This window comes from Diadema setosum, chromosome 13 (genome assembly GCF_964275005.1).
Source record: "Diadema setosum chromosome 13, eeDiaSeto1, whole genome shotgun sequence".
NCBI lineage: Eukaryota > Metazoa > Echinodermata > Echinoidea > Diadematoida > Diadematidae > Diadema > Diadema setosum.
The window spans coordinates 23,838,527-23,864,305 of NC_092697.1; the positions used below are offsets into that span (position 1 = coordinate 23,838,527).

The 25,779-nt window shown below is 38.3% G+C and overlaps 1 protein-coding gene across 1 annotated transcript in view; it reads right to left on the reverse strand.

Moving 5' to 3' along the window:
* LOC140236947 (uncharacterized) overlaps positions 1-25,392 on the reverse strand; it is a 40,585-nt gene extending 15,193 nt beyond the window's left edge. The window contains exons 1-6 of the mRNA XM_072316892.1: positions 25,241-25,392; positions 22,344-23,414; positions 8,474-8,665; positions 7,756-7,988; positions 2,792-2,899; positions 1,561-2,005 (exon numbers count right to left, since the gene is read on the reverse strand). Of these exons, the coding sequence (XP_072172993.1) occupies positions 1,561-2,005; positions 2,792-2,899; positions 7,756-7,988; positions 8,474-8,665; positions 22,344-23,414; positions 25,241-25,270 (2,079 nt within the window). The 5' untranslated portion in view covers positions 25,271-25,392. The remainder of the gene's footprint in view (positions 1-1,560; positions 2,006-2,791; positions 2,900-7,755; positions 7,989-8,473; positions 8,666-22,343; positions 23,415-25,240) is intronic.
* Positions 25,393-25,779: the final 387 nt, after the last annotated feature.

Genomic DNA, 25,779 nt, shown 5'->3' on the forward strand with positions numbered 1-25,779 from the left:
TGGATCTATTTCACTAATTTCATAAGATGTGCATGATAGGTAGCTTCTCAATATCTAATGAGGTAAAACATGTATGATTTTCACATAAAGATATACTTTATTTTTGTGAAGAAGGGACTACAATTTTGCGCAGGCTAGCATAGATTACACCACCGTTGCGAGGTACCTGCCTAGTTGCCAGTGCACTGGGACAGCAGCTTGGACGGCAGCTATATACATTAACATTGTGTCTCCCATATCCGGCCAATTCGCTTATCCGGATGAGCGCCGGTCCCGACATGGCCGGATAATCGAGGTCGAACTGTACTGGCAAGTTTGACTATGTATGTTCGGTAGATAAATTGGAATACCAGTATTTGAATCATAGGTAGATACATTGTATCTCATACATATTGAATACACAAGAACAATATACACTGACTCTGTATTTGATTTGAGTCACTGATTTGGGGAATTTTGTAGAACATCTACTTGATGTGCACAATGAAATATGCCCTTATCAGCAACTTTTCAGATACACTCATATTAATGGCTTCCAAAATATCTTCTTTGAGCAGTGCCCAGAAGATAAGATGAAAAACCCTACAGGGCATAGTCTTTTTCAAACCTTTAGCAGTAGCAATGTTCATAGTTGTAATTGTTGTTTGTGCACAGGAAAGTAAAATATCATTACAGGCCTAGACCCTTTGAGTTCAGATTGACTTTTCTTAGTATTTTGATTTGTTTAAATCAGAATTATTGTTACATGAATTGTGATTGCCTTTATTCCATGAATGTATAAAATCATCAACTGGGACATTTCATGAGAACACTGGATTTTTGTGTTTATTTCTGCTTCAAATTACATGCCTAACTCGATCTATTCTTTATTGATACTTATTTAATTTATTTTGATTGCAAGTACACGTACTTCAGTAAAGAAAAATATCGACAAAAACTTGGTTAGATGACTCTGCTCCAAGCCGCAATTTCACCACAAACCGTATAAATAAGAAACTTTGGCCAATGTAGATTGCAACTATCCTATACAATATATATCATTAAGTTAAATTCTTTTGTTCTGATTCATGTCTTTTGACCATGACACACATGCTGTTACATTACATTATGTAAACAGTGATCATGATATGACACACTTTACAAAATCAGCTGCAGTGTATTACAGAGCTTGATTTTCAAATAGATCTGAAAATCACTAAAACATTGCTTCTCTGGCTAATATCTGGCAATAAGCACTGCATAATACTAAGTTATTCAAAATTGCACAGGTGTGTGCACAATGGTATGAACAACAAAATACACACCACATATTAGGATGCCTGAATATTACAACCACACAAAGGATGTTAGTGACTTTGTTCAGTGATAGAAAATTCAAGGTTTAGATCATTAGATTTGGCAGATATGACAGAAAATTCTCTTTTTCTCTTTTTTTAACAAGGAATGGTAAGCAGCCAAGGATAGATTGATCTGCAAAGTAGAGCAAATCAGTAAATTGAGAGAGAAGCACACCACCATCCATGGCTGTTATAAGTAGAAACAAAACACAAAGAGACTTGCCAGCAAGAAGAGCAGAAGGAAGACGACAAGACTGAGGAAAATGGCGACGATGAACATGATGGCATGGGTGAACTTTTGATACTTCTCCTTCTCTGCCTCCTCCTTGGTCTTGGGCCCGATCAGGGGTGGCTTGCGGGGCCGGATGCGGGCGCCGAGGAACGTGCGGTGCCGGTGCGTCTTCTGCTTGGTCTTGTTGTGCTGCGCCTCGTGGAAGAGCTTCAGGAAGGGTGTGTCCAGGGGCCCTGTGGTGTTAGACACCGTCAGGTTCCAGCGGGGGTACAGAAAGTTGATGTTGTACTTCTGGGCCCACCGGGCAAAGATGGCCTTCTCCGTGACAAAGAGGTGGCCGAAAGTAAGATGCTCCTCACTCTCCTTGTAATATGTGCACTGTGACTTAAACTCGGTGTCATAGTAATGGTATGGTGTCGTGTCATTCGGGTGCTCCCTTTACGAATGATGAAAATGAATAACAGAGAGTATAAAATTTATGTCATTGGGAATTCTTTTCAGACAGCCAATGCAAAGCTTATGAAAATACTTTATCAAGATCTTTTTTAAAATTTACATCAAGCCAGAATATAAACACCTTTTCTATTTTCACAGAAGTATTACACTCTTCAATTATATTTGATCATAACTACAGTATATCACTATCCATTTAAGGTATTTACGTTTCTATCCACTTTAGCATGAAGCCTCACTTTTCAGCACCAAGAAACAAGTCCCAAACTATTATATGCATCTATGCACATATTTCAAAACAACAGCTGTACACACACACTGAGTTCTCAGGGCATTAGTATGAGTCTTAAGAAATCAATCAATTTGACATTTAAAACTATCGTATTTGCCTGAAAAAGGGGGATGTACAGAAAAAAAAAAGACATTGAAGGACAGTACACTAGCACCCAGCATATACCTTTCAAGATGCAGCCACTTTTCCAGAACTTTTTTTTTCAAGATTGAGGTTTGCAATAATTGTAATCTTTCATAACTGTAGTCATCACAATAGCAGCCAATAATAACCAATCAATTGTGAGAATTAACCCATTATAGAAGACTAGTGCCAAATATACTCAGGCAGGTGTTTATGGGAAACATGTGTCATTGCAAAATTCAGTTCACCCTCAATGGGTAAAAGTTGTAGTTGCAGCAATCAAAAGGGGGAAAAAAGCATGACAAACTTGCAACAATTGTCAACCTCTTTGAGGAAGCAGGGCCCCGTTCTTACTTGCAGTAGTTGTCTGGAACAAGTCCAAAGACATCCACCCGGTGGCAGACATCTAGGGCAAACAGGAGTGTCATCCAGCCGGTAGATAGCCATGTCTTGGCGTCCTTCCTGTGGGGACGACGCACACAAGACATATCACATGACATTTCGTTCTGTTTCTGCATCCGCTCGTGTTTCCCTGGGATTTGGGCTCACAGCTACATCTCAGCATCCGCAAGAGGACATGAAACCATCTTGAAATTCTTCACAAATATTTTTTCTTTATTTGAAATTTTACCTCACACAATTTCAGCTAACGAGTGTTGGCACTTCTGAGCACTGTCAACAAAAACACACATGATACTTTCACACAAAGCTCTACCTGACATTTCGCCAATAAATCATAAAGCATAAAGGAGCATTACTGACAGATTACTGCCATCAATTCCATTGATTATGGCCACAATATCATTTTGAGCATCAAATAAGGATTAATCTCACTAGCCCTAATTATAACGAAACAGAGAATTCAAACAGTGAAAGCTCTAATTGTTATCATATCCAGAATTTTCAGCTAAATTTCTGACATATATTCTCCAATGCTACTCAATCATGAAACATGCCATAAGCCCTGATTTGATCCATGTGGAAGTGGTCCATTAATTTCATGGATACACACACTATCTTGTCTGTGAAAATAATCCAAAGTCTCGCATTTGGAGAATATCAATATGGCTAATCTGAAGCTTCAAGCTCACTCTCTGTAACAACTTTCACCTCTCATTCCACACAATAAATTCCTCTTAAAATAATCTTGTATGAAATATGTTGGTAGTCATTCTTCTTTATTTATCTCTCTCTCTTCTTAAAAAACACAGAAACAGTAGGGACTCACTGGAACACACACAGGAACACACACACTAAAAACTACTGCTCTCCTAAAAAAAAAAAAAGTCACACATTATGTGTATATATATTAAAACAGCTGCATCATTCACTTTTTTTTTTACTCCTCAATAGAAGCTGTTGCCATAGCAATGTGCATAACAATACCTCCCCAGCTCTCTAAGCTCTTCTGCTGTATTAGGCAAAGCCGCAGGGGGGATAGAAGAAAAGCCACTTCAGGTGATGTACTCACGTGGGAGACCACTGCTATTACAGTGGTAATCCTTTAATGCTTTGCTACAGTTGTTTTCTATGTAGACCACACCTTTCTGGCTCTGCACTGTTTTTGTGATCATCTCCTATCCTGCTCATCATTATCCTAGCATCCCTCCACACCCCCCCCCCCCATCTGTTCCTTTGCTTCAAAGTCTTTGTTCAAAAACCTGACACGATAATTAAATCTACAACAGACAAACAAAAAATAAATAAAATAAGATATCATTACAAAAAAGCAGGTTGTCAAATTGTGCTACCTCACATCATAAAACTAATATTTAAAAAAAAATGCCAGATAAGATTTGTATGATTTTTTTTTTCTATTTTTTGTCAGGTCAATTTCTGCACAGGGGAAGTTTTCAACCTTTTCTAGTGAGATATTTATAACTCTCAAGGATTGGCTGTCCCTAACATCTTACTAGAAAATCATTGTGCAACTTGTCAATTTCTGAGGCATAGCCACACACAGTAGGTACATCACAAAAACAAAATGAAGTGTGTACATTCTCTTTCTTACCAAGAGAGGTGTGGAATTATTGTCTAAAAAAAAAACCAAAAAAAAACAAACAAACAAACAAACAAACTAGAAAAGCACTCTGAGAGCACAGACCTCTGCCAAGCATGCAGCTCATTTCCACCACTGATCTTGCTCTTCCATAGAGTGATTTCCACCCATACGTACTTCTAGCATTGTGTGCTGAAAGTCGCCCGATTTCCCAATATAGAAGCCTTTGTTACGTCATAAACCCTCAGCTGCGTGGCGCGCCTCGCCCTAGCAGAAACTAGAGCACGGACTTTAGTGCGCGCATGCAAACCTCAAATATGCGCAGCCTGAACTCCCAAGTTCATTGACCCTACCTGCCAAAATGTCAAAAATCTTTCATAAATTCCCCCCAAATTCTTGGATCACTACCAAAATTTAAAGTCGGACGGTCATCACCCCAAATGGTATGTTATTGCATAACTCTCCCGAACAAACGAAATTTGTGCATGCAACTGCGCAATGCCAGACTGCAGTGCCATCCATAAATGTTTGGGAAAGAGCTGCCACTGAGACATGTGTGTGTGTGGGTGTGTACACATCATACACAAACATTGTGACCGCGAGCTGCGGTGATTGGAGGAGAGAGGCCAGAAGACGCATGGCTCTTTTGGCTTCTCTTCATGCGCATGCGCACTGTGAGTGTGCATCCATTCAGCACTGATCGGAAACTCTCTTGGCTCGGACAGCCATTTTGGGTCAGGTGATTTTTTTATCCCAGCGTGTGTTTGCTGACCCACTGAGCCAGCGCTATTCTCATTCTGTGTCACGACATTTGATGCAAAATGGGGGGGAGGCAGCGTGCTGCGTTCGTCTCCGTGCCGCACAAACCACTCGCCACAATTGTAAGGCTTTAATCTTCTGTTACTTAATTGTATCATTCTCAACCTTTCCTGCAAGTTTCATCCAAATCCGTTAACTACTTTTTGAGTTATTTTGCACACGGACAAACTAACTAACTAACAAACAAACAAACAAATGGTAACGAAAACATAACCTCCTCCCTTGGCGGAGGTAAAAATCTGACCAAACATGGGTTGTTTTTCAAGCTACAGTAAACCTCTACAAGAAACCTTAATAGGCTACACTACACGTACATGTATGTTACATTCAATTGCGGTGAAGAAATTGTTTAATATATCTACCACTTATTAGGTAAATGCCTTAAAGTAAGATCTGGTCACACATCACATGCGCCCAAACAAAATACAATTAGCAGACTGTCTAAACCACGACATGAGGGTATGGCAATAATAGATTCCTTTCAAAACCAAGACAACATCTATCTTTATTGCTTTCAAAACCAAGACAACATCTATCTTCATTGTGGCACCAAGCAATCTAGTTCACATGATTATTAGTGCAGTGGTAGCATATATATTCCATCATTCAAACCATTCCTCCTTCCCTGTTCTCTTCTTTGCTTTTCTCTCCCCAGATAAAAATATGTCTGCATTATCTTCACAGAGAACAAACAGCTTATGGCCTTGGCATTCCTGATTCTAGGAAAAGAAGCCAGAATTCTCTTCTCGATCCCCATATACTCACATATATTTCTCTTCTTTGTATAGATCTTTTCCCCCTTTGGGAAATGTCAAGCCATTGCACAGAGACAGTTCCCATGGGTGATTAGATGCTTGGTCTATATGAGTTATCTACCCTTCTACACCAATCCATGGTTCTTGCATGTGTCACACTCGATCAAATGGGTATAGATTAAGAACATTTTTTGTTGTTGTTGGTGGTGGTGGTGAGAGTGTGTGCATGTGTGTGTAGGGGGGGGGGGGACCGTAGCTGCTACTTACAATGCTCTGATTTAGATACTTTCATTCTTTCTTTTTTTTTTCTTTTCTTTTTTTGTGCTACTTATAATATTTGATTAAGAAGAAAATTTTGTTGTTGGTGTGGAAGGGGGACCGTAGCTGCTACTTACAATGTACCCTAGGATGGTATATTAGTTTCAGAGGTCACTTCTATCTGTAATGACATGGGAATCAAGGTAATTTCATATTTACAATTTTTGCCAGTACTAGACACGTTTATAATGCCATATCGGGGTAAGTCTGATGTAAACCGGGGTCATGACTCTGAATAAACTCATCAATTCCCACAGAATGATATCTTGATATTGAGTGCAATTCAGCGAACGAAAGGCTGAAGTAAAGAGATTTATAGCAAGCTATCACTTCTTCTGATATTGGATGAGCTAGGCCAGTTCACACTCATCATCCCTGTCAGAACAAGTTGTTTGTCTACTCAGCAGAGGGCATGATTTCTTCTTCTTTTTCTTCTTCCGGGTAAGTACAGTCCACAAACATTTGTAGTTTCTGTAATAATTTTCCATTTTGTTGCAATATTTTCCTTTTTGTTGCAATTATCAACTTTGGTAAGAAGTCAGCCAATCTTGTAGTATAAAAAAAAAAGTTCTGTCAAAGCTTAATTTCTTCTTTTTCTTTTTTCTTTTTTGCACAGGATACAACTGTACTACTTTTGGTGTCTTTTCATAATCAAATGCTGATAAGAATTGCTTTCTCAAACATTAGTGATTTATGTCATATCCATGCACGTACAGTACATGGCATTCCTGAATAGGGTGTTCACAAGTACAGTCAAACCTATCTTGAGCAGATTTTTTTCCCCTGTATACAGCAGGTGGCCGCTGATAGACAGGTGGCCTCTAAGGCACAGGTTTGACTGTGTATCTTTTTAAAATGATTATCATACAACAACAAAGAGAAAATAAATTTGATTGAAAACAGAGTCAAGCAATACAAAATTTGTTCATCCTGTCTTTCCACTGTGGACAGAGGATCAGTGGAGTTTGAACAGTCAACAAAAACAAATAACAACAGCAACAACAAACTCATCAGCTCACAATGTGAGATACAATGCCACTGACACCCAACATGCACACATGACTTTAATATGAACATCACCTTAGGTGAGATTCATAAGGCAACCACACTGTCATTATATCTGCCTGCAGTAACAAAATACTTTGATTGATGTAATCAATGCACTTGTCAGGGTTTTATGCCAACACCTCCTCGGAGTAGCTTGGAGCCTTGCGAATGCAAACAAGCAGTAACATAGCCTGACATGTAAATACATTCAGGTTTCCTCTCTATTACTCCTTCATCTTCTCTCTATCTCTCCGCCCGTCATCGTCTCTTCTCTTCACTCTTTTCCATCTCAAGCTCCATATCTCTCTCTCTCTCTCTCTCACCATCTGATGTGTGATCAGCCGATATCACAATCACGTTCCCCCGCACCGCCTCCTTACCTCGTGATTCCCGTCTCCCGCTGGAAGATGCTCTCCGCTGATATCATCTTTCCCGAGGAGAGCACGTAGAATTCGGTGGCCGGGAAGGCCTTGGAGAAGTTCTTGGCGATGTTGTAGTGCTTGTCTCGCCGCTTGTTGATGCGGGTGGTGTAGAGCCAGGGAATGATCAACATCTCCGTCCGCGTCTTCTTGTTCACAAAGATCTCCATTTGTTCACTCTCACTCTGGTTCACCTGGAGGTAAAGATATAGTCACAGTGTAATCAGAAGGTTACCATAAACACACATCTACATTTGGCAGCCACACTGTAACACTTGACCAAGTCCTTTGAATTATATATTCAGTTGGTATGAAAATTGCATGGTAGATGTACATGTGTGTGTGTGGGGGGGGGGGATACTGTCACAAGTATATTTTGTTTTGCTGCAGAAGTAGTAATATGCAAGATCAAATGAACATGCTTGTATCGACACCTCCTTGGGCAAAAAAGAAAAACAATTTCATTCTCATAATATTTGCTCAACAGGCAAGGGTTGACAATTATCATAACTATTATACATATTGTTTTAATATGAGAGAATGTCTCATAACAACTTGAAAATGTTTAGACCCTGTTACTGGCATTTGGCATTTATCATATTTGAAATTTGTACATGTCTTTGAAAGCAGTGGTTATAAGAGATTGTAATGGTACTTGCCAATTCTGACAATCACTTACCTTCAACAGATTGACATGACCCATAACCCTGACTGTGGTCTTTGACCCCACATCCTTCTCATAACTACTGGTGGGGGCGCTGTTCATGCGGATGACACACGGATAGGTGTCAATGGTCGCACCAGCACTGCTGTTGAGGAGCTGACCAGAGCTGGAAATTACTGCACACGATTTGCACTGCAGCCGGAGTTTCTGCCGGGAATGATAAAAAGTGATGACTATGTTTATGCTTGATGCTTCTCATCTTGAAAAAAAAAGAGAAAATTTGGAAGACTCTAATCAATATTCACTTATCTTTCTCCCAGTTTCACAAACTCAATTTCTTGATATAAACTTGATTACAAATATTGAAAACATATAGCAGCACTTGCAACAGTGTGTAGATGTGTAGATGTACATTTCTAAAGATCTGTAAATTTCCAATAAAAATTTTTCCTCATTCTTTGAATCTATTGCAAAATTCATCCCTCCTTCTCAGCATCATCTTAATGCTTTAATCTCTGTCTGCACACAAATGGAATTGTTGCTGCTGAGAAGAGAGAAGATTTTATATCACTAATGTCTGAGGAAATTTATACACTTGAGGCAAAACATGATTTGTTTGCATCTCCTTTTCTCTACAAAGTCAACTCAAGAGAATCACATAATTTGCATGGAAGCAGCAGATTTCTAAACATGTCTCAGAGGACCATGAAAAAAACTTGCACTGCGAGCGTTATATGGAATGCCTTGAGTAGCACTGATCCAATTTGCCTTGCTAAAGATTTGAAAGACAGAGGGTTTTAAGGCTGATATTTTCCCCCATCAGCAGAGTTTACTCGAGGGAATCAAACTTGTCATCTCTCTTGAAAGCTGAAGTCTGCTGCAGCTTTCTTTCTCTTACTCTGTCTCCACTTCCCTTGTCACCGCTACCATTATCACCACCATCATCAGTACCACTACCACCATCAGCATCATTCTCTTTTCCTCTTCTTGTTTTTCTCACTCTTTTCATTTCTCTTGTCTTAAAAATAGATCCAACGGCAGGCTGTAGAAGTGAGGAGGCTTCCTTTTCATGCATCTCTTCACAATTTTGCTGTCAAACTGTATCATGCTTCGTCTACATCAATGTACTTTTTGCTGTCCAGTACTTGATACATTCCTCAAAGCAATGTCCACACACTGTCCTTCCTCTTCATTCTGTTTCTATTGGTTCTGCCGTCATAATCTTCTCTCTCTTCTCAAAATAGAAACAAAGGAATAGGTTTATACAAAAATCAGAACCACACCATGTCCTTTATGCCTCCAGAATCATTCTGGGACAAGAAATAAACATTTGGCTGTACAAACTAATATATGGGTAAAAATAGCAAAACTGATCCTTGCAGACTGTTTCCAATCAGAGCATGATCAATCCTTTAACCCATTGAGGATGAGTCCCGAGTATACTCGGGCAGGTGTCTATGGGAAATGCCTATTGTAGCAAAATCAGTCCGTCCTCAACGGGTTAAATTCCATCTGGTGATCAATAGGAGGGAAGAAATAGAGGGCAAACTGGGTTCATAACTCCAACCCCTCCTCCTCACACACATACAATATAATTATATACTCATGAATGCATTGCCATCTAAGACATACACCAGGATATTAGAGAAAGTGGTAAACAATCTTGAGAAATTCATCATTAGATGAAGACACAGAATTATAAAGGGTATGGGAGATCCAAGCAAGCAGGGAATTCTCCATTAAGACAGAAAACAAATCCTACCATAAACAAGACCATGACAGAAAAGCAATAATTCAGACAAAAAAAAAAAATAGACTGATACTGTGAATATAATGACAGTTTTAAAGTCGATTATTCAACATGTGTGTCCTTTCCACATCTTAAAATAGTCAATAAGCTCATATAATTGTACATAGTATGTGATGCTTTGTTCTCATCTGATTATGCAATAAATGCCACAATCATTTTTCTATAAGTCATATATTTTCAATCACTATGACACACGTAAAACTGAAATATTGTATTTACAACTGTATGTATAATAACACATAAAATCAGAATCTCCTAGGTAAATGAAATAGTGCTAGTTAATATTAAGTCTGGAAAAAATATGACTGCATTCCATGGAATGTCAAATAGCCAAAAGGCCAACCACAGATAATCATTTTGAGCACACATTATGATATGATGCCATGGTAGATAATCTAGCCTTCTCTTTTCCGATAATGCAATGATTTTGTTTGAATAAATTTATATAGGCTATGCACTTACTATTTCTTCTGCTTTCAAATTTATGTTTATAAATTTTGTATTACACTGATTTTTACCTCCGCCGAGGAAGGAAGTCATATTTTAATCTGCATTGGTTTGTTTGTTTGTTGTTGGATGGTTGGTTTGTTTGTTTGCTTGTCTGTGTGCAAAATAACTCAAAAAGTTGTATACGGATTTGGATGAAACTTGCAGGAAAGGTTGATAATGACACAATGAACAGATGATTACATTTTGGTAGTGATCTGGGAATTTTTGTGGATTTTATGAAGGATCCATTTTCGATATTCTGGCAGGTAGGATCAATGAACTTTGGAGTTCAAGCTGCACATAATTAAGGTTTGCCTACTTGCACTAAAGTGCGTGCTTTAGTTTCTACTGTGCAGGTTGGCAAGGCGACGTGCACCTGGAAGTTGATGACCTAACAAAAGGCTTCAATACTGGGAAATAAGGCGATTTTCAGCATGCATGTATACATATGGGTGGAAATCACAAATCTCATTTGGAGAACAAGATCAGTGTGGAAATGAGCTGCTTGGTGGAGATCTGTGCTCTCAGAGTGCTTTTCTAGTTTTTTAATTGTATTATTGTGTTTGTTAGAATTTGTGATATTGGAAATGAAACTTTGATTTGAATTCAATCTGAATCGAATTTAATATGTTTATGACATTCTTTATACTGATTCAAGGGTGTTCCTTTTTCATATCTTCTTCCAATCTATATATCAATAAGGTTGGCATTCATTGCACATTAAGATCCCTTCAGCAATGCCCCATGGTGATTTTCTTCTTCTACATTGTCCGAGCACCACCACAGCTGCCTGTCACTAGCACCGCATACAGTGTGCCAGAAGTGAATGAGGTTGAGGTGAACTGCTTATTTCTTCATAACACCATGAATAGCGTGGGTGGAAATATAATAGGGCAGCCAGGATTGAAAAGGCATACTTCTGACAGCTTTGGTGAGCGGGGACTTCAATGCCGGCTTCAACACCAAGGTAATGTACAAGTTAAGGGGAGAGAGAGATAGAGAGAGACAGGTAATAAGAAACAGATCCTAACTTAAATATTTGCATTGATGCATCACATGCCGATTGGCTGCGATGCCTGATATGCTAAAGCAATCAGCGAGGTCTAGCCTGGAACTCAAAATTCAGATGCCCAGACTCATCCCAATCTGCTGCTGCCACCAGAAGATTACCCCAAGACACCAGGCTGCATATCACACCATTGCCATGAATCTTGCATGATGCGCGTGACATGAGCCCGGCTCAACTATGAAGCTTGGCAGAATAAATGCCCCTGGTATAGTCTCACCTCCAGGCTGCCTTGAGGTAATTTTTTCTTTTATTTTTTATCCTCGTCTTGCACCTGAGATATGAACACTTCACCTATTAAGCAACAACAGGCAATGTAGTACTTAAGAAAGCACACGCATCCAAAGTAATCATGACAAATATAGGACCTACATTACCCAAAACAAATACCTAGTACCAAGTGAAACCATAATACTCACAGTCTTGAGACGGCCTGTAAACTGTTTTCCTTACTAGTAGTAAACTGTTTCACAAACATCACAGAAGATGAAGTCATTTTGCTGCAAATATGTACCTTGACAGCAATTACAAAAGCTGAAAGATAATTGCCAAGAATATTGGGGTTTTTTCCAAATGAATTTGGATGGGACAGCATGACATCTTCAATTTTGCTTCGTACTACAGAGGAAGTTCAAGAGAATGAAATATCAATAAATATTATTATTATTATTCACCAGATAACTATTGTATGTACAAATGAAGCCTCACTCAGACAAAGCAATTGATAAGCTGTGAGGGAGAAAAACACAACCAAATCAAAAGGCGCTCTTCACTAATCACACAAATAATGCAAATTTGTGTGCCGATGTTGTGCTGCATTTTATGTTTAAGTGTACTCATATAAACAAACCCCCAACAATTGCATTTACCTTCTTGACTGTACCATTATTCTATGAACAGCTTCTAACCAGAAAAAAGGCTGTGAGATGTCACTAGCAGAAAAAATAAGATGTTTATTTACAGGTGTGAGACTGTGTGTGTGGGGGGGGGGGAGGCTTGAGGTAGGGCTGAAAGCAAATCCCTGCAAGCAAGATTATTAGTTGTTGGTTGAACCACAGGCTTGCACGCTCTGCTGGCACTGCATGGTGGCTTCTTCTGAACCCTCGTTGGCCAGGTTAAGTAGGTGGAGTATACATGCATGAAACTTGTTCAAGGAATATGTGATAGATACCTTCGTGCAACTAACGCTTTCCAAATTTCCCTTCGGGAATGATAGAAACTGGGCACGGAGTTGACCTCCACAGAAATGTGTGTCACATTTCTAGACATGTACAAGTAAAAGACGCTAAAATCATCTACACCTTTGGCGACAATCTTATTCTCTTCTTACGACAACACAAATTCAGAACAAAGTAAATATGACTGAAATGGCTGTAATACAATGATCTCTTGATGAACACAGGTAAGACAACTTCGAGTAAATGCACATAAAACAACTTCGTATAAATGCACATTGCTAATATCCTTTAAAACACACAAAGACAGCACAAAATTTGATAGATAACATAACACAAATATTTGCTATCAGTTTAAACAAATGTAAGCTATTACGTCATCATGCCACTACGTACATTATAGTCATGTTCACAATCTGCTTTTGTAATGTCACTTGATTCCTTTTGAACTGTTAAAGCATATTCCTATTCCTTATATCTCGAGATTACAAGCTAGCAACAAAGTCGACATCTGGTTATTCTTTGTCTCTTTAGTTTAGTTTGTTTTTGTCCTCAAGTCTGTGATGCCATTTCATATTTTGCCAAATGAATGAATGAATGAATGAATGAATGAATGGGATGAGAATAACCATGATATCATAGCTGCGACTATGCCCATAAAATGCATGATATATAAAATGTAAAAACCACAAACATTTGTGGCATAAAATTTTCTAAACTGAAGCTGACAGCCTATTTTTTTTTTCAGCATGACACTTCTGCTAATTGGAGCCACTGGCAATCATTGCATTGTGTGGATGAAACTTTGCATGTGCATTTTACTTAGATTGTGAATCCTAGCTCCTGGCGAAATTCAAGAAAATTTAATGTATGTGACAATGTCTGGTTTTACAGTAGTCTTCATACTCATTCAAGTGGAATCTCTTGAAGCTTAACCCGTTGAGGACGAGTCCCTAGTATATTCGAGCAGGTGTCTATGGGAAATGCGTGTTGTAAAAAAAATCAGTCCATCCTCAACGGGTTAAGAAGCCAACCTGTCCTGTTGATGAGTACAGTGGGTTTAGTTTATCATACATGTATTTCACATAGCTAGTATTCAAGTATGACAAAACTTGGAGAGCGAGGGGGAAAATAGGCCGACACTGTGTAATTTGTTGGTATGCTTTGCTCAAATGCCTGAAAAAATGGAAAGCCCTTCATGTGTTCCAAACCAGTAATCATTGACAAGTTTATCATAGATAGACAGTATACCATATACATGTATTCACTATGGTGATCGACAGGAATGATGCAGTACACTTTGAGGAATTACTGTCTCAATATTGTTTCTTTTCTACAACATACTGTAAAACGAGGAATGTTCGCGTGCATTTTAATCTCACAAATTTCGCAAGCGCCAAGATTCGTGAAATTAAAATGTGAGGATGAAACTTTGTGTGTGCACTTTACTTTACAAATTTCTTATCTACACTATATGCATTGAACACCAGTGGCAATTTGCGAAAATTTCATGCCTTGAAAAAGGCTGTTGGCTCCAATTTGCAAAAATTTTGTGCTGTGAATATATCATGTTTTACCATATTGAAACGGAACATGTCATACTCAGTCGCAGATCCAGGCGGGAGCACACCCCCTCTTCAATTTTTGTTAAAACAAAAGAAATGAAAAAGAAAAAATGGGGGCGCGTGAGCCCCCCTTTAACTTTGTAAAGGCGCCCCCTCTGTACGGAACTCGTGAATCCGCCCTTGATACTTGTAATACGAAAGGAAAAAGCAAGGCAGAAATATTAGACAAAAAAAAAAAGTGAAGGGGAAGATACAAAGAAAGAGAAAGAGAGATGGGAGAGACAGACAGACAGAGAAAGAGAGAGACAGAGATCTCAAGTTGGAAAATGGTGCTCAAGAATCTATTTAGAGAAAGTGACGGCAAGTCTGTCTGTGTGTGAGTTGTGTGGATAAAAGGCTGCCTGGCAGAAAGGGGGATACACAGAAAGACAGACAGACAGAATGACAGACTGACAGAAAGACGGACAGACAAAATGAGACAGATGGGAGGAAGGGAGATGAGAGTGAGATAATGGGATTCTCTCCTAAAGGAGCTAGTACCTGCCAGCTAATGGCCCCTAATTTCATCCTTTAGACACTCTAATGGCCCCACTAGGATTGCACGTTCATGTGTAACAACTCTATCTCTCTCTCTCTCTCTCTCTCTCTCTCTCTCTTTTTTCTTCCTCTTTTTTTGCATGAATACATAACGCTCTTCCATCACTGTGAAAGGTCAAACTCACTAAAGCATCAAAATGATAATAATAATAAATTATAAAATTAAAAAAATAAACAAATGAATAAAAAAAAATGTTGTTTTCACACTTCTTATACTAATTCTACATTCTGGCAGGTGAAGAGTTATAGATGCTACTAAATCAACTATCACAGATTTATAGATCCAAGCCAATGCATATCAGTTCTTGTCAATTTGTTTCTACTACCAAAATGTACTCCGATGTGTGCCAAATTCGCACGCCCGCCTCAGTCGACAGCGTGCAAACTATCCATATTCTGCTCAAACGCACAAACCCCACCCAAACCGACTGATAAATCACCAAATGCCGCAATACAATGAAAGTGTTTCTTGTTCTTCCACTCCTCTCAAATATAGCTTGCATTTTATGTTGTAACTGACTATCAAGCGGTGTTCCTACTAGATTTGCGTGTATATTCTAAGTTTCTGTCACTGTTTTGTGTGCAAAAGTCATGCATTTACATTAATTTAGCTACTAGTCATTTGAAAGAAAAACAATCATAGCTTTGTCATACAATATACAACAAAGCAAAGCATGGCATTTTTTCGACAACTTTACTCACTATATGTCCAGCTTAACAGAAATCAATAGAAGTAACATAGATTTGAAAAACAGAATGTTTTCTCAAAGCATGAGAATGTTGGTGTCTCAGAATAATGTGGCACACAGGGGGTTTCTGTCATGGCACATAAAGAGTTAAATACACACACCTGCCTGGAAATCTCACAAAGAATCCAATCAAGAGAGAGAGAGACAAAAAAATTGTGACAAAATTTTTTTTGTCCTCACAGGGAAAGTCTAATAAAGCACTATATAAAGAATCATTTATAAACTTACTCAAGTTTTTGCAAGGATTTTTGTCCAGGCAATACAGCTAAGTAGCTTCACATCTCCTGTAGATGTCACGCTGCAGCAAGTTTGCATAAAAGTGAGAGAAATGTATCAGCTAAGCCTAAAAGCCATATTTAAATTTTCTTTGCAGGGATTTCTGTTCAATATCTGCTCTAAAATATCTTCAAAACACCAACCTTCAGACTAAAGTCTTTTTATTGTGTCATGGGACAATGATATGGACGGCATACTGTATATGCCATATATTTAGCGCATCTATCTTTTTACTTATGTATTTTTTGCAAGTCGGGACATAAATGCCGCGAATGGTTAAATTCACAAATGTGGAGAATGGTAATGAACAGACAAATGTATACGTCTTCATGTTGGCTTCATGTCGGAATCAGAGTTGATCTTTTCCAGTGTGGTTAAATTCACAAATACAAGTGTAGCACCTGGCCCACATAATTTGCAAAAATTATACACCTGCGAAACATGTCCTGTACACAGCATTACCTCCTCAAAGATACACACATATAGCCATGCCTATTTGAAAATTGAATGTTTTTTATATTAAATGAAGGCTCCAAGGAAGCTACACATGCCAGTAAGCAAGCAACTACAGTACCAAAGCCCCCCCCCCCAAAAAAAAAAAAAATAAATAAATAAAATAAAATAATAATAATAATAATAATAATAGTAAAATAAACAAACAATAAAGAAGTAACACAAAGTTTTCAAGGATTTTACAGATTGCTTAGTGTCTATCTCAGGCTGTCAACCTATTTACAAAATGACTTTACAAAGTCATCTTCCCATGCTAATCTGTACTGAGAACATGGACAGACAAAAGAAAAAGGCTTCATACAATGCAATCTGCTTTTATCTGTGGATGCCATGTTTTGATTGTACGCATTTCTCGTACGCTGAGAGCCCAAGTTTGAAGTGTTGCAATTTCTGCAGTATACTTCTTTCTCCACAAGCAGGCTGGGGATTTTTATTCTAGGAATTGGTTTGCCTTGGAGCATTATTGCTCATCCACTCTGATACATCAATCACATGAGTTTCTACATCAACAGTCCATCAGCACATTTAGCAAATAACAAATGACAAAAATAGACAGCACAGACAAAGATGCAAACATGCAAAAACAGCAGACGACTTATTCAATCAATGTGCCGTCATATGATTTACTCTCATTTGATGATGACGCCAAGCTACACCACAATTTTAGCATGCAATTCCATCAGGATAGATCAAAACAATGAACTTTTGCTCATGCCACACAATGTCTACGTTCCTTTGTTAAAGGCTTCTGAAGGATCTCTAGACCTAAAAAAAAAAAATTAAAAAAATCATGTGACCTTCATGTGATGTACTCATTAATTAATTCACCACTTATAATAACAGATTTCCCTCTCCTCTCAACCATTAAAATAAGAAATGGAATTCCCACCTGAATCCTAAATATTAGAATTCCACTGTGCAGAAACATTTCTTATATTTCAAGTTTTAAAACAGAAGTGATAAAAGACATGTCAAATGAAGGCATCATTTTCCATTTTGAAATCATTATTTCCAAAACCACATGAAACATAAAATACAAAGTCAAGTTTTCTTGTTCATAGGAGAAATATGCATACATGTAGTATCTTAGTGGAAAAAAGTGTAATGTTTTCCCTGTAGGACAGTTTCATGTGCAATAATAATGATGATGGTGATGATAATAATGATAATAATAATGATGATGATGATGATGATGATGATGATGATGATGACAATAATAATAATAATAATAATAATAATAATAATAATAATAATAATAATAATAATAGTAATAATAATAATAATAATAATAATAATAATAATAAAAATAATAATGATGATAATAATAACAATAACAATATCAGTGCTTATATAGTGCATCACACATAGCACATATGTCCCCATGCACTCTAGAAAAGGAAAGATTAGACAAGAATATACAAATGCAATTATAATGGTCCCAAGTTTCCACAGCTAAGTTACAGAACTATCACAGCATTTTCAGGAGCATGATTCATTGCATAATTTCCAAACCTAAGTTACCTTTTCTGCACTTGATTCCAAAGTTTCAAAAAAAAAGATTAAAAGCACTGACATTAAAGTTCTTGGATTATATGAACAAACTGCACTATTCCTAGATTCTTGGTACTCCACAAGGAGAAGATGAAGAAGAAGAAGAAGAAGAAGAAGAAGAAGAAGAAGAAGAAGAAGAAGAAGAATAGTAAGAAGAAGAAGGAGATTGTACTTTAGATACCCTAAAGTGCAGGGAGTATGTTAAGTATCTGCCAGATGAGACAAACTCCATTTGAAAGAATTGAAATGCATTATAGGCACTCCTGGACAAGGGCAGCAGCACATTAAATAGACAGCGATGGACTGAGGGAATGCCTTTGTACTTTTAAGCACACTTTATGCTGCTACAGACAGGCCCGTTCTCCTCCACCAGAAAATGGCCAATCAGGTTCAAGTTTGTGGCAATTTCCTGTTTCTCCCATGGACATCAGAAAATGGCCGATTCGAGATCAACGGGCACGACATCCCCTGTGCTTGGTTCAGATTGAGTCTGATTGGACTTTAAAGGAGAAGGAACTATAGAAGTGCTTGCCATTTGGCCCTTATAGTTTCTGTATGAGCCTAAGAATTTTTTTAGGTGTCTTTTCCCCCATTTCTGCAACATCAATATGGAATTATATGATTCATTCAACCATGGGATTTATGTAGAGAGTTTGTCTAAGATAAAATCTGCACTATGTATTCCTAGCAAGCAAGTTCGCACTTGTTCCTCTATTTTGGCCACTCATTTTGCACGGAAAAGAACAAATAATAATAATAATAAAGGACATTTACACTGCGCAGCTACTATAATAATATACTCTACTGCGCATTACAAAGTAATAATCACAACATACATAATTCAAACACAGAATGCATTATTCAAAAGATGACTTTTTAACCTGACCTTAAACTCATTAATTGTAGCTGCTTGCCTTACAAACAAAAGGGAAATTATTCCATAATTTCGGTGCAGCATACAAGAATGCCCTGTCACCAAGAGTAACTTTTGATTTCCCTGATGGATATTTCAATAGTGTTTGATCCCGTGAATTTTGGAGATGATAGAATGTTTTAAATAATGTTTTTAACTCTACAAGTTCCTGTATGTACACTGATGGATAAGATGGATAAGAAATAACAAAAGCAAATTATTTCAGTTCTACAGGAGACACTTTCAGCAGGAAAATCCACTCTTGAATGAAATATAGGTCACATGTCAACTTCAGAATAGCACTTTTTCCCCCCGTCTAATCAATGTGTCTCAGACGCAGTATCTGTGACTTGATCCAACTCACATAGCCAGCTGTGGTGCCATCACATTTACAGGCATGCAACCATGAATGATTCAAGACACAGTGATGGTGTGAAATATCTTTCCATATGCCATGCATGGTGAGAGTAAAGGAATCTCTCTGCTATTCTGCCTTCTGCATCCATTACTGTGAGCGACACTTTCAACAACTTTCCAAAAAGTGCAGTTTTAGCTTTCAGGAAAGAGATGTTCAATTTATCCTTCAGAAAGTACAACAAGACGTATGAATACTGAGAAAGGAAACATCTTTAAAAAAGCCAAAGCAACCAAAAAGTCATATGAATTTCAGATTCTTCACATTTAGTCTTAACACAATTAGTAACTCAGGATTCCCCCCCCCCCCAAAAAAAAAAAAAAAAAAAAAAAAACATGTACAAAGATTCAATGTAGGTGGCTTGTATTATACTTATATACATGCATGGCATGAAAGATGATATATGACGCAAAAAATATGTCAATATGTTTCAACTTGCAATAACCTGTGTCTATTGACATGACAGTATTATACCATCAGGTGACTTATTGGTCATTAAGTCCACACACTGCAGCATCCTTAAAAAGAAGCACTATTCACTGATAAATACATCATTTTCCTGGAATTCCTCATTTGATGAGACCGATTTGAAAAAAAAAAAATGTCTCACATCATTGGTGAAAACATACAAGTGATCATTTTCCATCTTAAGACAATGCTGTTTGTGCAATCCAGAATTCTGACTAAGACACCTCTGTCCCATGGCCATTTTCTAAACAAACACAAACTGGCACAGGCTTGGCTTTTTATACCATGGTCTTTAGAGAGTAGATGGTGCAGTATTGATGCTGCAAAAGGCTGCAAACTTTCTGTTGTGGATATAGGTAAATCCCAAGCCATCAGGAGAGACTGATAAAAGGCGCATTGCATATGTTGGATGCCACTAAAATTGAGCTGTAGCCCCCATTGCTCTAGTTATGCTTATTAGTGTGCTCCCAATACTGTAAATCCTACATGGGACATAAAATATAAATGTCTGTGACCTAGTTCTTCAGTAAAATATACAGCAAGAACACCCTATGAATATACGTATTATGCAAATACATTCTCACAGCAGTTGTATTCACTGTCAGGGATTGTTCTACTCACACCCAGTAAATAGTCCTTCCCCTTTCAAAAGCTGTATTAATCAAAATCTATGACAGAGATAAACTCTAAATAAGCAATCTTTTCTTTTATATGCCCTATTTTCTGCATCACATCTCAGAAACAATCAAACTCTCATCGCAGTAGAGTTTGCAGAGAGGAGATTTTGGGTAGGATCTACAGGATGTCACGGATGACATATCAAATTCATCATACACAATGCTTGAGATTTGCCTCATTTTACATCTGAAGCCCACAAGTGACTATGGAGAACTAAATAAGAAATAATGAAGGGTTGTCATGATTCTTTGTTTCATTTGCTTACACTGTGGTACAATAGCAGCCATTGAGCAATTCTCAATACAAATTCCATGAACGAAGATAACTCAACTCAAATTGAATAGTTCTGTATAAGCTCATATCTAAACTAATCGGGTTAAAGGGATGGTACAGTCTGGTTGAGATGGGTATTCAGGTTTTTAACTTCTTGTGAGGTAATTAGACACCACTTGCATGAAATATTAAAGAGCATACAATTCTAAGAGGAAATAAAGAGGTCCTAATAAAAGGTGGGACCTACCTTTTCTTGGGACAACTGTGTTCTACATTGTTTTTGGACATTTCAGACATTTCAAAACCGTTCTTGCAAAAAGTTAAAATCCGAATCCCAATCTTAATCAAAATTATACCATCCCTTTAACCCATTGAGGACAGACAGGACAGTGCATTTCCCATAGACCCCTGCCAAAGTATACTCGGGACTCGTCCTCAACAGGTTAAGGTGCTTTATGTGCTTTCTTCACCGACTGACACAACTGTCTGGAAACTAACTGTCAATGAACAGAGATTGTCATTGCTACACGTGAGTAGGCTCACCAAGTTTACAACCAGGGCAAGTTCGGATGGATTATTAAATGCTGATACAGGAGTTTTGGAAAGTTATGTTAAGTGCCTGGACAAAAGAAGGATTAATTGTTCTGAGTTTTATTTCCTCACCTGTATCCTTCCTTTTGCCTTACCTTTGCCCATAAAGTTAAAAAAAAAATGAAAAGGACTCCTCTTGCATTTGAAAAAAAAATTCTTTTCAATGAATTTCAAGATTTCTCTACTTAACTTTCATACCAATACTAAACTGAGACCCTGCAAGGAAATTCACCAAAACTTACCTTGCCTCTTGCCTCTTGTATACATTGCATAAAGACCTACAAAAAAAAAATAAAGGTTTTCTCATACTGCACACCCCTTACCCTCCCCCCCCCCCCAAAAAAAAAAAACAAAAAAAAACATAGTATACATGTACATAATTATATCGACACAAGCATTCATAGAAATTTTGGCCATTTCAAAAGAGAAAATTATGGATAGCTATCAAAAATTGTAGGTGGTTAAGAGCTTGAGTTCTCTGCCTCCAGCCACACACTTACTTCAGATAATTTCTCAACACTGCTATTTACTGGGTACCTGAATTTTCTCTTGTTTGTGTATTTGCTTTCCTCTGATTCTCTCATCCTGCCTGTCTGTCTGTCTGTCTCTCCCTCTCTCTCTAACTTTCTAAATGTCATAGCTTTTCTCCTTCATCAAACAAAAAGATTTCTTTTCCTCATTCTTCAAAGGTTTCACTGACCTCCATTAAGACCTTCACTGTGGGTACAGGTCGGAGCAACAGGTGCTCATACTTACCCTTCTTGTATCGATGCGATAGTATCCATCCACCTCCGGTGTCTCTGTGCCAGGGGGACTAATGGTCACAATAACCGTTGAATTGGAGATGTCTCTGTTTTTAGTAAGCTCTCTCGTGACACTCTTCTTTTGGGCTAACTTTGGCCATCTCTCCTCTACATACAAGTCTTGGCCAATCAGCACTCTCAGAAGACTTGGTCCGTCTGTCTTCTTGCCAGAAGGGGCAGTCTTGCTTGGCAATCGCTCTTCCTTCCGCCTCTCCTGAAGGGAACCATGAGAGGTTCCCATCTCTGTCCCCATCCCAGTGAGGGGAGGATGACGAGAGGGATCCCTCTCCTGGGCAGGATGCGGCATCTCTTGGAGGGTTCCTTCACCCCTGTCCAAGCTCACCACGGAGCCGTTCCTGGCAACGCTCCCATTCAGGATCTCACTCAGCTGCGACAGGTGCTTGAGGCTGATCTCTGTCTCCTCGTGGATCTTCTGCATGTTCTTCTCAATGGCAGCCAGAAGCATGGAGCTGTTGTACGAGCTATACCGGTCCCTGTGGAGAAGGTCCCCAACCTGCCCACCCACCAGCTGCTGTAGAACACCAGCCAGAGATTTGTTACTAGTCCTGCCTCTGGTCTCTCCTTTAGGCAGATCTCTGCTAAAGCTCTCTGACAACAACCTTCCATTTGAAATGTTCCTCACCAGCACCAATGATGATAATGACGCACTACTATTGCCTGTCCTCAAAAGTAAACTCTCCTTGAGAGCATCTAAGCTGCTAGTCCTCTGAGGATGCATTCGAGATGAGTAACGATACCTGATTTCCCCCGTTTCAGGGTCAAATGGCAACCACAGACTGGAAGCATTTCTGAAGCTTGTCCCGTTTCCCCTGTACGTAAAATTTGTGTTTCCTGTGGGTAACGAGTCCCTCATTACAGGCACATCACTTGGCACAAAAAACACAGAGTTGTAGACTCGTAACAGATTGGACTCCTCTTTCCATCGCGTGTGGGAAAATGAGAAGATGGCTATCACCATGGCAACAGCATACCAGACTAAAAGAAACAGCAGTCTCCTGGTAGTCTGATGAAATAAAAATATATATTTTTTTTTAAATGAAAGCAAACACAAGCAATTCAAATCAATACATACTTGCATCAAGTTGCTGCTTTATTGCAACTGAATGGAAAATGTCATTTGCCAGTCAGTTGCAATAAAACAAAAACAAGAGGTACTCATGACTAAGCTACTTTGCAAACATGACTACATAATACTTGGAATTTCTTTTTCATTTCCTGTGGATTTTGAATCTTTTCAATAAAACCAGAGTTTGGACTGATCCTTTCCCTTTTGTTTTTTTTTTTCTTTGGTCTGAAAGAAGAAAACAGTTGAAATAAAATTGATGCCTAGCAGCTTGTCATTTTCTGGGTGTGTTCAAGGTTTACTTTCTCATTTAAAAGATTGCTACAGTATCTTCACTTTTTCTGTGTTTTTGCCTCCAGGAAGCAAGTTTTGAAGCAGAATCCAGTCTCGAGAAGAAGAAATATTGTGAACAAATGAGTGCACTAAAAGTTTATCTCACATATGCCATTACCCAAAGTGTGTGAAAGCCATCAAAACAAAATTACACTAAAACTGCGCTATGAATAAAGTCTTAATTCCTCAATTTTTCGAGAGATTTGGCCAGGATTTCTGTCTCTGTGGCTGATGTGAAAAATAATCCCTCAACTTATCAGGCTGGCTTCATGGCAGTGAAATGCCTTGTTCTGGCCCAATGTATACAAATGCATGAAAAGCGAAGACAACCTGAAGTTGGTTATAGATCTGCTGAATCCTCTCTGTGTAGAAATATTTATCAATAATGTACTGTCCCCTAATCTGGGAAATGAAATTGACAGCCAAAGCCTTAAGTACGTAGCACTCTACAAAATAATGACATAATTTTACCATAATCTCACAGTTTGAAGACGGAACAATATTAGCAAAGTGTATTTAACTTTACCTACAAATGCAGATTTCCTAAGACAGGGGTTCATTGATAAATGCATATTATTTCAAATACTGCAACCAACTAGTGTCTAAGGAAGACATCTCTGGTTGCAACATTACAAGATAAAGCAACAGTTTAGCTCAATCCATGAAAAAGTAGTCAGCCTTTAGAAGGATTTAATAAATCAAGATTTATCTTTTAGTGTTCTCATTGTGTGCTTTTGTGTTCTATGATACACCATGATGAATGGACCGAAGTTGTCAGCACGGTACTATCTTGCAATACGGAAAAAGGGTGTTTTACAATGGAAATAAAAGCTTCTTCATCTGGATCAATATTAGGATTCCATCGACAAAGTTCTTTACGGCTATGGATTCCAAGAAACCACAACCCCCATAGCAGTTATTACTTTCACTGTGTAAGTGTATCAGGATTCAATGTCTATATATTTTAAAAATGATACCTTTTCCTCACATTTTGAGGATTAATTATTAAAGTATATGGTTCTAGGGCAATTACCCCTGGACATTTACCCCAGACCCTTCCCCTAACCCTAACCTAAAACCTAATCATGAACCTAATCCCAACCCTAACCCAAACTCTAACCCTAACCCTAATCTCCTCTGTTGAGAATGAGAAGGGCGTTAAGTTATCTTGAACACTATGGGTTTTGTGACAACTTAACGCCCTTATCATTCTCAACCGACGATCTTTACTCTTAACCTTATCACTATAATGTAACCAGTATTTAGCCAGGAGGTAATTGCCCTGATACAAAGTATACATCACATAGGCTGCCATCTTGCATCTCGAGATGCTAGCATGAATGCATCACAATTTAAAAGTGCCCCTCTCCTCCCCAATGAGGATGCTAGCAAGTAACTAAATAAAAGGAAATGAAATGGAAATGACTACCTACCAGGATTCCTGACCAGCAGAGAAGCCTCATTGCGATACTTGAGGCAGGACACCAAAAGACGAGGGCGTACTCCTGCCCAAATCTAAGCGATGGGCAGTGGTGACAGAGCTGACCACATCAAGGTCAGGTCAGAATCTCAGCACTTTGTAAGAAGAGTAAGTAGCCTGCAAGGCATCAGCTGTAAGGAAAGAAAAGGTGATAAAATACAACGTTGACTAGGGGATAAGAACAAAACAGTGTTCGAATGAAAGATAGCTCCTTTATATCTTCCTTATATGAAACACTATCAATAAATAATGAAAAATGAAATGTAATGTTTACCACATCAAATTATTGAAATGTTGATGGGTACAATTGACAGATGTCCACATCATATGTAGATTTATCTTAAGAACAAATAGTTGTTTTTTGGGAGGATATTCTTCATTCCAAGTACACTGCGGTGGATCAAGTTAAGACTGGATGAATTTTTATCAACCTTGAAAATGGTTTGTTCCATGAAATAAGTACACTGACAACATTTCAAATAAATCTGACAA